The sequence below is a fragment of the Sciurus carolinensis genome, chromosome 6, assembly GCF_902686445.1.
Source record: "Sciurus carolinensis chromosome 6, mSciCar1.2, whole genome shotgun sequence".
NCBI lineage: Eukaryota > Metazoa > Chordata > Mammalia > Rodentia > Sciuridae > Sciurus > Sciurus carolinensis.
This window is the reverse complement of record NC_062218.1, coordinates 40070128-40084244: the sequence shown is the minus strand read 5'-3', so window position 1 is coordinate 40084244 and position 14117 is coordinate 40070128. Positions and strand designations below refer to the sequence as shown.

The window sequence follows — 14117 nt, the reverse complement described above, 5'->3', positions numbered from 1 at the left end:
TTTAAAAAGTCAGTATTTTGGGTAACTAATATAACAAATTTATGATCAGCAAGTCCCAAGTGCCAAGAAGAACATGTTGATTTTTTATTTTAAAAAACTAGCACTCTTTTCATTCTGACACCTTGAAGAGCACTTGATGATTTCAAAATAACACATATTCCAAGACTTCTAGAATAAGTATTTCTACGCTTCTTTCATAATGAAATTGATAAATCTTTTTAAGACGATGAAATTGCTTCTTTCATTTTCCTGGTCCTATTTATCTTGGCTGCAAACCCAGGGATGGGATAATGTAGACAAGGAGCACAGCACAGAATTCTCTACCCTGTGTGCACATATACTTCTCCTTTCTAAGGAAGTCCAAAGAAAACAAATGCCCTTTACCTGACTCTCCCAGTGGTCTCCCATAACGTGTAGAATTAACACACAGAAGGGCCAAGATGGATCAGAGCCCCTAGAAAGTTTACTTGACTTATAATTTTTTCAAAAATCAAATTTTAATACTTTCAACTGAATGAATTATATTTACAGTTCAAACTCACCAGTGTGCCAAGGTACCAAAATGTTCTATTATTTTAAACAACTATTATTATCTGTCCCATCTGAACATGAACCCAAAGAACAGAATTTATAACCTGTCTAGGCAACTTCTGTCACTATGGATCACATGAAATTCTGCTGCAAGAAGCATCACCAGATTGAGGGCTCTTTGGGTCATTTAGTTTAGGAAATTCCTTGCTGCCTGCCAGATTCTTTAGCATTCATTTTATAATTCATTCAATATCTACTTATTGAGAAATAATGTTATATTAGGCAGTGTGATAGAGGATGGAGAAACCATAATGAATAGAGTTCCCATCCCTAATATGGTCAAACTCAAACAGATGTAAACAGAAAATTACAATACAGACAGTTACTGACATGAAGTTTCCACTTACAATTTTTCTACTGTACGATGATGCAAGAGTAACACAGATTTAGAAGAAATCATACTTTGATTTTAAAATTTTGATCTATTCCCAGGCTAGTGATATGCTGTGTGATACTCTTACAATGCTGTGTGGCTCCCAATCATCACTCAATCACAAAGGGAATCAGCACTCTGCAGTGTACTGTGTTGCTAAGGGTGGATGTATCCTGTGCTTTTGCAATGTACCGTATTTTCAAACTTACATGGGTTTAGCAGAACTTAAATCTCTTCACATGTAGAGAAGCATCTGTACATCATGACAACATAGTTTTAGAAATACCTAACAGGGGCTGGAGATGTGGTTCAGTAGTTAAGTGCCCCTGAGTTCAATCCCCAGTTTAAAAAAAAAAAAAAAAAAAACCCTAACAGAATTACATGGGGTGGTGGGGATGCCAAAAAGGACTTCTCAGAATATGGATTAGCAAAGATCTCAACAATCAATAATGACTGACTGTTTCAGTGTTTCGGAATGTGGAAAGGTCCAAGAGAAAGAAGTAGCAAGTGTTTTGAGGAATTCTGGAGTACAATTAGTGTCACATCTGATTCTCCCAAACATTTATCTGGACAGACAGGAGGACACACTTCAAAGGATGCCAGTATATACACAATCAAATGGAAGAGTGTCTATTCACACAAAAGAAGAGTATACACAAGCAGATAGCCCAAACATTCTGCCATCCTACATTTCAAATTTTATAATAACTTCAAACTACTGACTTCTTATGATACACTCACACTCCTTGACTTGGAAATTCTCAATTTAATAAATGTTTATTCTCATATCCTTTCTAAAAGAAAAACATAAATGTTAGATGGTGAAAAAAGTGAGAAGTCTAGAGGTTACAATATAGACTTTAGATGCAAGTATTTCATATGCGTGCAGAATTACAAAAATTTCAAAAGCATAAACTCTAATACAGAGAGGAACTGTGGTTTTTAAAATTTCTTTTTCTTTTTTTTTTTGATACTGAGGATTAAACTCGGGCACTTTAACACTGAGTTACATCCTCAGACTTTTTTATTCTGAGACAGGGTCTCACTAGGTTGCTTAAGGTCTCACCAAGTTGCTAAAGGTTGGCCCTGAACTTTCGATCCTCCTGCCTTGGCCTCCTGAGTCTCTGGGATTATAGGCGGCACCACTGCACCTGGCTTTTTCCCTCAAAGTTCCAATTTTAGAATCTGTTCCTGGCTGACTGCTCACAATCAGGGAATCCCAGAGAACTTCAACCTCAGAACCACAGGGTCCCCCCTCACTGTTACCTTGACTTTGGTAACCACTGGCCCCAGGCACTAACTTTTCCTATCCTCTCTTCAGCTGACACCATCTATCTTAATCCCTCCTATTTCTTCTACCACTAACTCCATGTCTGACTACAAGTGAGATGAAGAACCAGAAACCCAAATCTTTGGAATTTTAAAGAGTTTCCTGTTAATCAATAAGGGAGAAAGAAACAAGAGATGATAAATATCACAAATTATGAGGGGAAAAATGAATTTTGCATTAACTTTCAAATTGTGTACAGTTGAGGTCTGTTCTTGGCAAACCTCCTGGGAGAAAGAACCAGATAAAAACCATGACAGTCTCTGTACCACTAATGGCTGTGGAGTTATTCTAAGGAATTTTGGAATCAGGGATGTTATGAGGTCCACTGCTAGAATGAAGTAATCTTACTAAATATGCACAATTTTTCAAACTAAGAGTGACACTATTAATAAATTAATAACATTTAACCACCATTTTCACTAAGTATTTTGCAACCAACGAATATCAAAATTACAACTCTCAACTAAGAATCTGCTTAATTTTTTTTTTATTGTAAACAAATGGGATACATGTTGTTTCTCTATTTGTACATGGCGTAAAGGCATACCATTTGTGTAATCATAAATTTACATAGGGTAGTGTTGTTTGATTCATTCTGTTATTTTTTTCCCTTCCCCCCACCCCTCCCGCTTAATTTTTTGATGTTAAAGTTATGTGCATGCTCAAAAAGGTTAAGAAATCTTGTGTACACAGCAAGAACCACAGGTCTCAGGAGTACTATACAGCAGGGATACACCATGGCTCCATAATTTAACTGAGTGAATTCCACCATGCATGTTAAACTCTGAGCCTCAGTTTGCACATCCAAATCTAAGAATAGTAATTCCATGAAACTTCCCATTGGAGAAAATTAGATTAGCTCAGTCTTTGAGCTGATCATTTCCTCCCCCTCATTCCTCACCTAAAGTCCTAAACAACAGCTAATGTTAACAGGCACCTTGCCCTTCACAGGACCACCAAATAAAAGGTCAACTTACTAGGCCACTGGTCAGCCCTAACAATAATCTCTTCACCATTTCCTTTAGCCACAGAAACATTTTAAAAAGTAAACATTAAACATTTTTAGAAATTAATAATACAAAAAAACAAAATACTAAATATTTAACAATTAATAATACAAAACTTTTCTGTTTTTTTTAGTATTAACATGAAAGATCAAACTTTATCTTTATAAGATGTGATTCATAGAAAGTATGAGAGCGGAAACGGGTATATTAAGTTTTATCTACAACTTGAATTAAAAATTATTTTTGAAATATGCTCTTAATGGTTCAGATGAAAAGGCAGTTTAATGCGATTCAAGATATCTCTCCATAAAACTCTCACGTCCTTCAAAGCTGAACTAAGTCTTTTTACCTGAAAGGACACTATTAATCAATGTTAAAAGGTGGCAAGCACACAAAACACAGAACCAAAATACAGCAGGATTATTTTAATGTAAAATGTATGGTGGGGTAGGGGTTGTGGCTTGGTTCAGTGGTAGAGAGCTTGCCTAGCACTAGTAAAAGATTTATACGATCTGAAGAGAAACCAGAGTATTGCCTAGCACTAGAGAAGCACTGGGTTCAATTCTCAGCACTACATATAAATAAATGAATAAAATAAAGATCCATCAACATCTAAAAAAATTTTTTTAAATAAATAAATAAAATAAAAAGCATGGTGGAATTCACTCAGTATGGGAAATAGATAATAGTCTTGTTTTGTTTCTGGTGGTGCTGGAGATTGAACCTATGGGCATGCTACCTCTGAGCCATGTACATTCCCAATCCTTTTTTCTTTTATTTTGAAAATAAAATAGAATAAATTAAAAACTTAGGGTATCCCTAAATTGCCCAGAATTTCCTTGAACCTCCTGTTTCAGCCACTTGAGTTGCTGTGATTATAGGCAATTAGAGGTGTGTACCACTACACCCAATTAAATATCTATTTCTAATGTAGGTAATGAAAACAGTAAATTTTTTTTTTAATTTTTAAGAAATACGAAGTGTCTTTCTGCCCTCAAGTACAAACAATAAAGGGATTATCTAACATATTACATATACTAAAGCAACTTTTGATGTTGTATTATAGAACAAGTTTTGAGAAGACAACAATCATGCATTTTCACCAGTCCCAAATATTTCAATTCAGGACAAAAGCAAAGCATGAAACCTTATGAAGATTACATAGAAAAGGAAACACTTCTTTAAGAACAACCACAGTACCTGTTCCTACAGTCAAAACTGATGTTATCTTGATTAGTTAATTATTAATCGCAACATGCTGGCCTTACTCCTGAAAGCATCCATACCTTCTCCACCTCCCAACTATGTGAACTGCTAGTTTAGTAACTTGCTGATGAAGAATCTTAACTGCAGTATCTAACAGATCGTAGAGATTAAGTGTGTGCTTTACCCCCTCATTGTACAGACAAGCAAACTGACACCAAAAGAACTAAAGTATCTTACAATCAGAAAACTGATTAGTTAAAAAGCCCACTCATTCCTGTCCACACATTCAACTAGAACAGCTACAACCCTGACAACAGACAACCCAGCAAATATCCACCCGATCGCGTCAAAATGTTTTCTGTGGGCCACAGAGCACGTTTAAACTGTTAAATTAAAACAAGAGGACATCACTCATTTAATATTCTCCTTTGGATATTAAATGTACAAGGGGCATTAATTTAATCAAATATACTCTAATTTAACTTTATCCACTAATTACAAAAATGATGGCACACTCCAAAATTTAATCAAGTAATTTTATTCTCGCCCAAAAAATAGCTGAAGTTCAATGATTCACTGCTGTATTTTCAACTATCAAATCAATAATACACCAATCCTAGGGCTTAGATATACCATCTACATGGGAAACATGATAACCTTTTCCATTAGAGTTTTTTGAGATGTAGAATACAACACAGATCCTGTTTTAAAGATTCAAATTAATATCAAGTTTTTTAAAAGTATTTACAGAAGAAAACTTTTTTTTTTGCAATTTTTATGTTTCCATTAGCTAAGAGAGATTTTGGAATGTGGTCAAAAGATATTGAATGTCAAGTCCTAACAGCAGGGCTGAGATGAGGAGTCCCAGTTCTCCTACATGGCCACTGCTTTTATAACCAGGGTTGTCCCTAAAAGGATTAGGAGAAAATCCTAACTTCACAGATGAAAACACCAAGGTATATTCGAATAGTTACCTTTCAGTTTAACGACCTCCTCAATAAAAAACTGGATTTGGGCTTGTTTCAAACTGTTGACAATTTACTATTAAAATGTGAACCTCTCATTCTTCCCCCATATAAAGAAGTCATTCACTCCAGTTACACATAACTCTCCGAATCCTTTCCTACAACTAAATGTGAAAACCAAAATACCTCTCCTTAGAAAAAAGAAAGAAAGAAAGCTGTATGGAGAATTGGCAGGCTGCATGTTTATGTCAAGCTTTAGAAAACATGAAAACCTACAGCCCCAACTCACCAGGAAAATCACCACGTGTGATCAAACTATTTTGTGATATTTTATGTCTTTTATGCATTTCACTTCATACCCAGCATTCCAGTTTTACACCGGCTCGCCTCTATCAACCTCAAAACGCCTCAAGAGCAATCTACTACTACAGCAGAACAGTTTTAACCGAAAGAGTTCTGCTCACTGCCCGTAGCGTGGTTTTAGAAACACTTGAATCAAACCTATTTATTTTCCCTTTGCTACTTAAAACGTGGGGACATCAGACTTAGGACCTGGCTACAGAAAATCAGCAAGAATTAAATAAACAAGCAAACAAAATACCATAGCCGAACACGGAATACGCTAAGAACAAAGGAAACACAAGCGTGTGAACAGGAAATGAAGCAACTCTATCCACATAAATACCTTTTGGGGCCGCCAACGTAGGTGAAAGTAAAGGTGGAGTCTGAGTATCTGAAATCTGAAACGGAAAGTCCTGTTAAAAGCTATCCCTCGACTGGATTTCTTTTAGCTCCAATCCTAACTTGAACCCCTTATTTACCGGAGCCTAGGGGAGGCCTGGACCCGCGGGAGGCGAGGGCTGGAGAGCCGCGAGGTCCCGGCTCCCCGTCGCGCGGGAGGGGATGCTGCGCACCCCCCGCCGGGTGCAACGGGAGGCCGCCCCCCGCAACAAGTGCCGGGTGCCATGGCAACGGCGGGAATTTCCCGGTCGGGCGGCCGGAAGCGGCCCCCGCCGGGCTTCGGGCTGCGAAAGCAAAATCTGATCCCTCTTTCGGGGGAGCAAAATGGACGAAAGGCGACCACCAAGCTGGAGCGCTGTGTGCCTCGGAGCCCTAGTAATCACTTCACTTTCCGGGGCACTACCTTGCCAGCCGGAGAACCCAGGGAGCCGAAGGGGCCGGGGATCCGGCCAGCGCTGGCCCCGAGGGGCCTCGGCGCCAGGCGCAGCAGAGGAGCGCAGCGCAGCGCAGCGGGCTCCATTCCCGGCCACCGCCGCTCAGCCCATTGCGCAAACCCGGCGGGTCCAACCCGCCCCGCTCGGCCGCTACTGCTGGAACCCGGGAGGCGGACTTGGACGCTTCGGGTGTCTCCAGGGGCTGGAATACAACGCCCGGCCCCTCCGCCTAGACCCCTGCTCCGGCCACCCGGGTTCTGCCCCCAAAGCTGGTGGCTGCCCTAGACTTGGGGGGAGGGGGAGAGGATAGACTGGCGCCCCTTCCCCCTGTTGGCTCCCACTCTCGTTGCAGCAGCTGTTGCCAAATGAACCCCGGAATGGGGACGTGCAACCCACCCACCCCCAGCCACACAAGTCGCGGTCAGAAAACTGGGCAGGAGGGCGGCGGGCGGGCAAGAGGAGCTGGCTCTGGGTCCGAGGCTCTGGAGAGGCGAGAACTCACCTGCAAACAGGCAGTCTTTCTCGGCTCTGGACTTCTGGATCACGACGTCGATATCCTTCTGAATTCGCTCTTGCCTTGAACACATCCCCATGAAATAAATCCCTGGAAAAGAAGCAGCCGCTATTTCCACCCCACCCCACCCCCCTCGCACGCTTCCAGCTTTCGTAAATATTCAGTTAAAAATGAAACCTCTGGCCGAGGCAGGGGCTGAAGGCGAAGTGGTTTCGGAAGTGATCCCGGGTGAGAGAGGAGGAGGTGGTGGAGGAGGAGGAGGAGGGGGAGGTCGGCTTTGCATTCCCAGATGTGACCGCCCAGCTGCTGCTCGCCGCTGCTGGATTCCAATTTCCTCCCCTCCTGACAATGGATGGTGATGACACCGAGTCTCACTTTCTCCCTCCCCCGCCCGGACTAACGGCCGTGGGGGGCCGAGGGTGCCGGGGACCGCCGGAGAGCGATCACCGGCGGGGCGGCGGGCGCCGGCGAGGGGCGAGCCCCGCTACGACTCACGCGCGCACACCCCTCGCGGCCCGCACGCCGGCCTTCCACACCCGCGCACACTCGCGCCCGCGGGCGGCGGCGGCCGTGCCCAGGCTGCTGCAGCGCCGCCCGCCCGCCGCAGACCCTCCCGCGCCCGCCGCCGGGTCACCCAGCCCGGCCGCGCGCCGCCGGGGCTTTAATAGTATCCGCCATCCCCAGCGCAGGCTGGATTTCCCCACCCCCGACCTCCACTCGCGCCGGCAGCTGAGTGACAATGTAGGTAGTGAAGATTCCCTGGGGCTCCCAGCGTTCCCTCCCCCCTCCGCCACTTTTATGAATTCGACTCCACTTTCAAAAGGAATTATGAGTCATATGGAAAACCCAAACCGGAGTGGCTGGGAGGGAGAAAGGCGGGGGGGGGGGTCTTTAAAAATTAAAAATTAAATAAATAAAGTGAACAAATCTTTCCTTGTTGCCACATCAGGCGAGATGGAAAAAGCCTTGAAATTACTCCAGACACGCACCCTCCGACTCCATGCCCGAGTTTATTTATTTATGTACTTACTTATGTACTGATTTATTTTCTCCCAGGTCGAAGTAGTTCAGCACACTTTGGGCGCCTTTGTGAAAAGCAGCCCCTTTTGAGGGACTTCCTCCACTTCCAAAGACTCGCTAATTCTTCCCTGTGGTTCATTAAAAAAAAAAAAAAAAAAAGCCAGAAACAATTAGAATGTGCCAGGGTCGCCCAACCACGTGAATATCCGCTTGGCTTTTAAAAAGCCACCTTTTTGCCATCTAGTCTAGGGAAAACCCTGCAACCATGTTCTCTTGTTTAGAAATGAGACTAGAAAGGAGACGCTGCTCAGAACCTCACTTCTTGTCCTGCCTGAGGACACCTTGGGCTGATGTCTTTGGCCCACCTTTACTGCCACATGTAATATGAGTAAGCGCCCTTGTGGACTTTTCTCTACTGAGGCACCCCACCCCCACTTCTGCGGACAATGTCTCGTTTTGTTTTGCATTCCAAGTGCCTTGTGCAGTGCCTGGAGTACAGGAGGAAGCTCTAAATGCTGACTGAATGCATGCATGGATGGATGAGGGTTCCTTGCAGTCTTTCTTCACAAGTACCCCAGTTTCCATCAGCTTTCTCATCAGCATAAGTTTCCAAGAGTTGACAAACTGGCTCAGACCCTTACTCAGTCCAGTTCTGATTCTGACATTGGCAACCATGATGTTTAGGAGAGTAAGAATGCCATACCAGAAATATGCTTAAAATTCTAGCAAAACAAGAGCAAGAGAAAACGGAGGTTCTAATTCCTTCATCTTGCAGGAAAGAAAACATTAAGAAAAGATTTGTTGTACAGCCACGCTCACTGTGAGTTATAAAGTACCTCTGCATCCTCTAGATCCACTGCAGCTTTTATTTCGGCTCAGTCCTCTCCTGAAATGCTTCCTGACTGGGGAGGGACAGGTTCAAGTCCTTGGCTGTGCTGGTTCATTTGGGCCCCTGAACCACCAAAAGCACTTTCCTCTTCTCCACATCTTCACCGAGTTTCCTAAGTATGTTCTTTGTCCGTCATGTTTTCTACCTTCTCTACAAGACTGAAAATTTATTAGCTTTAAAGCTAAAAAATGTTTTTGCCTGGATCACCTCTTAGTTTACTACTCACTCCATAAAATAGACCTCCCTGTGAGCTGTCCTATATCTGATTTTCTTCAAGTTTAACAGGCTGCCCTGCTTTTGTTAAACAAAGCTAACCTCACCGTTCTTGCCCTTAAGGTGTGATATATTTAATTTTTTTTTAAGTGTTCAAGGGGGGTAACATAAAAAAAATTAAAAACAACTTTACTATCTATATCAATTTTTCAAGGTCAGCTTCTCCCATAAACCTGTATCAAAACATCAGCGCCCCAGGCTAGATCTTTATAGATCTGCCCTCAACCAGGGTCCTTGCTCCATCTCAGGCTCTTATTTAAATATTAAGCTTCCTGCTGGGTGTGGTGGTACATGCCTGTAATCTCAGTGACTCAGGAGGCTAAGGCAGGAGGACTGCAAATTTGAGGCCAGCCTCAGCAATTTAGCAAGACCATAAGCAACTTAGTGAGACCCTTTCTCAAAATAAAAAAAGGGTTTAGGGATGTGGTTCAATGGCAAAGTGCACCTGGGTTCAATCCCCAGTACATACATACATACATACATACATAAATATTTAGCTTCCTAGTGCTTAAAAACTCCTTTACTGAAAATTATAATGATTTTTGAGATGAGACAGTACTATCCCTGCCTTTATCATTCATATGCACATATACGCTTACTTGCAATCAAGAACATAGCATATAATAAGCCTTCATTGGCTTGTTAAAATCAACATTCAGGATGAGGGAGATCTCTGGTGGTGTCCCATAATAAATTAAAGATAATAATTTATATGTTGGGTCATAAAGTCTAGTTGAAAAACTCATCCACTTAGAAAAATGATCTCAAGCCAAAATGTAAATTTCTTGCCTATGCTGAAAGACCCAACTGCAGAAGTATAAGGTAATGGTCATGTAGCATTAAGTTCAACAATGTCATGTAGGTGTGTAAGCTATGTGATGTAAAATAGGTCCAGAACTTAAGTACCAGGTACTGCTCTAAAAGCTTTACAATATTAATTCATTTGACCTTGACAATAACACTATATAGTAGCTGTTATTATTCTTCACATTTTACAGTAGAGAAGATGGAGACACAATGGGGTTTAATCAACTCCTCAAAGGTAGGACAGGGCCTTTCATGAATGTTTTCCTCTCTCCAAAACTTTTAGCAGTTGAACTGAACTTAAGGGAGATAAGTGATCAGTAATTTCACTGGAAAGTAGCCAGGTACAGAGGTACACACCTGTAATTCTCCCAGTGATTTGGGAGACTGAGGCAGGGGGATCAAATGTTCAAGGCCAGCATGGGCAATTTAGTGAGACACTCTCTCAAAATAAAAACTGGAAAGGACTGGGGATGTAACTCAGTGGTAAAGCACTCCTGGGTTAACACATGCCCCCGCCCTCATACCACAAAAAAATAAAGTAAAAAGAGAAGAAATCTCACTGGAAATTAAACTGGTCCTGCCAATGGCCACAGGTCAAAAGTGAAACTAGTGAGACCATATAATAGATTCTAAGGGAGGCCTAAGGCCTGTGTCTTCTGAAAATAGTCTCTGCTAGCGGCAGTTTTATTTCCCTTTCCTGTATTGCACTTCCTTTCTCAAATGATCCACCTCTTAGTAAAGTCTTAAGGAAAGAACCTGACCTCAGCTATTCCAGGGGAATTGAGAAAAGAAGAGAGGCTAAGCAAAGGAGGCAGGATTATAGCATCTCCCAAAAGCAAGACAATGTCATGAGCTGGGAACACCCAGCAGCCAGGGTGCCTGGTAGAAAGAGCCCTCTGTAGCAGAATCAGGGCAAGAAAGGGTGGGTCCAAGGCATCCTGGTTGCAATCAACCACAAAGGGCCTTTCAACCAGGTTGAGAAATGGAAAGCCACCAGATCTCAAAAGTGCTTTTCAATTACTGGATTTATGTAATTTCTCCTTGAAGTAGTTCTTTAGTGGAAAGAAATGCATAAAATTCAAAATGCCTGCTAGGTCCAGTTGGCCTCTTCTAGTTCTTTTTCTTTTTCTTTTTCAGGGTATTGGGGATTGAAACCAGGGCCGCTCTACCACTGAGCGTTCCCAACCCATGGCCTCTTCTAAATAGAGTGGGCTTACTTTTCAATACTACTAGTACTTTTGTGTTTTGTTTTGGGAGAAAATAATTCTGGTTTCTTTGTTTCGTTTTGTTTACCTCATTGGATAAGTCTAGTAATCAAAGTATGAGCAAATCAAAAGCAGCTGTGAATAAATTTGAAAAATTGAAGAGTATTTTAGGTGGCTTAGTGTGAAATTTGTCATGTCACAGTTTCATTCTTACCATACATCCTAAGTTCAAACAGGACAACACAATGACGGCATTGAAGTTTTATGCCCTTTTCTAGCATTTTACTGGACCCTACTAATACCAAAACTACATCATGAAACCTGAACTCTTTCTAGTTCCAAGTTTTTCTTTAATGTTGACTCATTTTTCTTTCACTACATGTTATTTCCCCTTCCTGCCCTACGTTAGAAATACTGGGGTGCAGCATGGAAGCAAACACATGCTCAAAGGTAGCTTAGCAAAACTTTACTTGTACTGAAGGGTGTGCTACACAGTGCCACACAAGCACACTTGGGTGGGCAGTCCACCTGTGCTTATCCCTAGCACAGGACTACCCCTTGCTCTGGTAGGAGGAACTCAGGGTTACAATCTATGAGATTGGTTCATTTTAAAATTGGGCTGCAGTTAAAATAGCTACGATTGGATCCAGGTTGGGAAGCTCAAAATGGCTATGATTGGATCTAACATCACAATGAAAGCTAAATACTGTACACTGAAAATGGACCATGGAACTTTGTATTTCTGACACCTAGAAGCATCCTTAGTCCTAGATAGTGTAGACCACCCCCCTGCATCTCGTGTAAACAAACTCCTCAGTTTATACTACTTTATATATATATATTTTTTTTATTTGAATACATCCTTCTCCTTTTCTTTCTATCTGATACCAGGAGTTGAACCCAGGGCCTCATACATGAGCTACATTCCCAGTCCCTACCCTTTAAAAAAAAAAAGCATTTATTTGTTTTTTAACTGTAGACAGAAACAATACCTTTATTGTATTTACTTTTATTTTTACATGTTGCTGAGGATCAAACCCAGTGCCTCACATGTGCTAGGCAAGCGCTCTACCACTGAGCTACCCTTTCTTAACCTTATTTTGAAACAAGGTCTGGTCATGTTTCCCAGGCTAGCCTTGACCTTTTTGCAATGTTCCTTCCTCAGCATCCTGTATAATTGAAATTACAGGTGTGCACCACTGCACCTGGTATCCTTTATTTTGTTTTTTAAATACTTTTTTAGTTGTCAATGGACCTTTATTTGTTTATATGTGGTGCTGAGATTCGAACCCACTGCCTCACACATGCTAGGCAAGCGCTTTACCACTAAGCCACAACCCCAGCCCCAGTATTCTTTATTTTTAAAAGTACATAAATACTGCATGAACATATTATCAATACAAATGATTTGAGACACATATTAGTACATGGAGTCAAATGTCAAAATTCCCATCCATCCAAATTCCTAATTCTTTTTTTTTCTTTTGAGAAAAATGAAAATTAAGGTTTATTGCTTTGCTAGCAAAAGAGAAACACAGGGGACTCCTGTCCCAAAGGCTATGGTTCCACCTGTGAGCAGGAACAGGGGGCTTTTGTTGAAGAGGGGATTCAAAGGCTACAGCCCACGTGTTCTCTGTTGGAGTTGTATTTCACGTTTTAATTTGGGAGATAGTCATTTCGGAGATCTTCTGGTACTATCCGCAAAAGTTGGATTTCTTGTTCCTATGGGTGTGTACTCAGGAACAGATAACTCTGCCTAGGATGGGGAAGAAAGGTCATCCTGTTTCCCCTGAGATTAGGGCAGGGGAGAGATTAGGGAGGAGCAGGGAGAGAGGAAGAGAAAGAAACATGTCCATTTTAAAAATAAGTTGCAGTGGCAGAGCAACAAGGATTATATTTAAAGCATAAAGTAGACCACCATTTCAATTCCCCACTGTCAATTTCTACATTCCATTTCTATGGGAAAATGGGCGATAACATCTCCAAACTGCTTCCTACTGAAAGGGCACAAAGTACACATATTTATACTGTATTGTGGCTGTGATCAATCATCTTGTCATGTCCGCACTATTGGGACAGTTGGGAAGATTTGACTGGGAATGTGAGCTTTCTTTAGTTACAAAGGTACTGTAGTACTGGTTTTGATTGGTTTGGTAGTAAATATGTGAAACATTTGAAAAAGAAAAGTGGGGGGACAAAGTCAGGGGAAGTAACCCAGAGTACTTGTTCTCTATCAGGTGGGGCGTGGACAGTTAAGGGCATTGAGCATCAGAGCAGTCTAGAGGTCCACAGTGGCAGATGGCATGTGACTGGACAAGGCATACATAGGGCAGGGCTCCGGTAAATGGCCAAAGTTGTTTTCACTTGCCTGAGTTCAGTTTCCTTTTACTCAACGTGGACCATAATGGAGTAACCTGTACCATCTCCCAACCCTCTTGCAGTTGACACTCAAGTTTGCCAGCACAATGAATCCTCAGCATGGAAGTGTGGTTCCTTGGAAAGTCAGGCCTGCCCAAGAAAGCCAGAGTGGGTGCTGCTTTCGGGTCCCATCTGGGTTGCCAAATTTGTTACCGAAAGCTCGGTCCTTGTCCCCGATGCCAATCCAATAATGAGGATATGGTTTGGAGAAAAAAGAAAAAGAAGATTTAACGCTTCGCTAGCAAAGGAGAAACACATGGGACTCCTGTCCAAAAGACTGATTCTCCCAAACTCCTAATCCTATTCCTCACCCCAGCAGTAACAACTATTAATAATTATTTAGG

The 14117-nt window shown here is 41.9% G+C and overlaps 1 protein-coding gene across 4 annotated transcripts in view; it reads right to left on the bottom strand.

Moving 5' to 3' along the window:
• Parp8 (poly(ADP-ribose) polymerase family member 8) overlaps window positions 1-7886 on the bottom strand; it is a 178175-nt gene extending 170289 nt beyond the window's left edge. For 2 of the 4 annotated variants that reach the window (XM_047555098.1, XM_047555099.1), the window contains exons 1-3: window positions 7339-7883; window positions 7150-7251; window positions 6158-6212 (exon numbers count right to left, since the gene is read on the bottom strand). In XM_047555098.1, coding sequence (XP_047411054.1) covers window positions 6158-6212; window positions 7150-7251; window positions 7339-7444 — 263 coding nt within the window. In that variant the 5' untranslated portion in view covers window positions 7445-7883. Of the gene's footprint in view, window positions 1-6157; window positions 6213-7149; window positions 7252-7338 lie in introns of all 4 variants that reach the window. The other 2 variants (XM_047555101.1, XM_047555102.1) reach the window with 2 other exon arrangements.
• Window positions 7887-14117: the final 6231 nt, after the last annotated feature.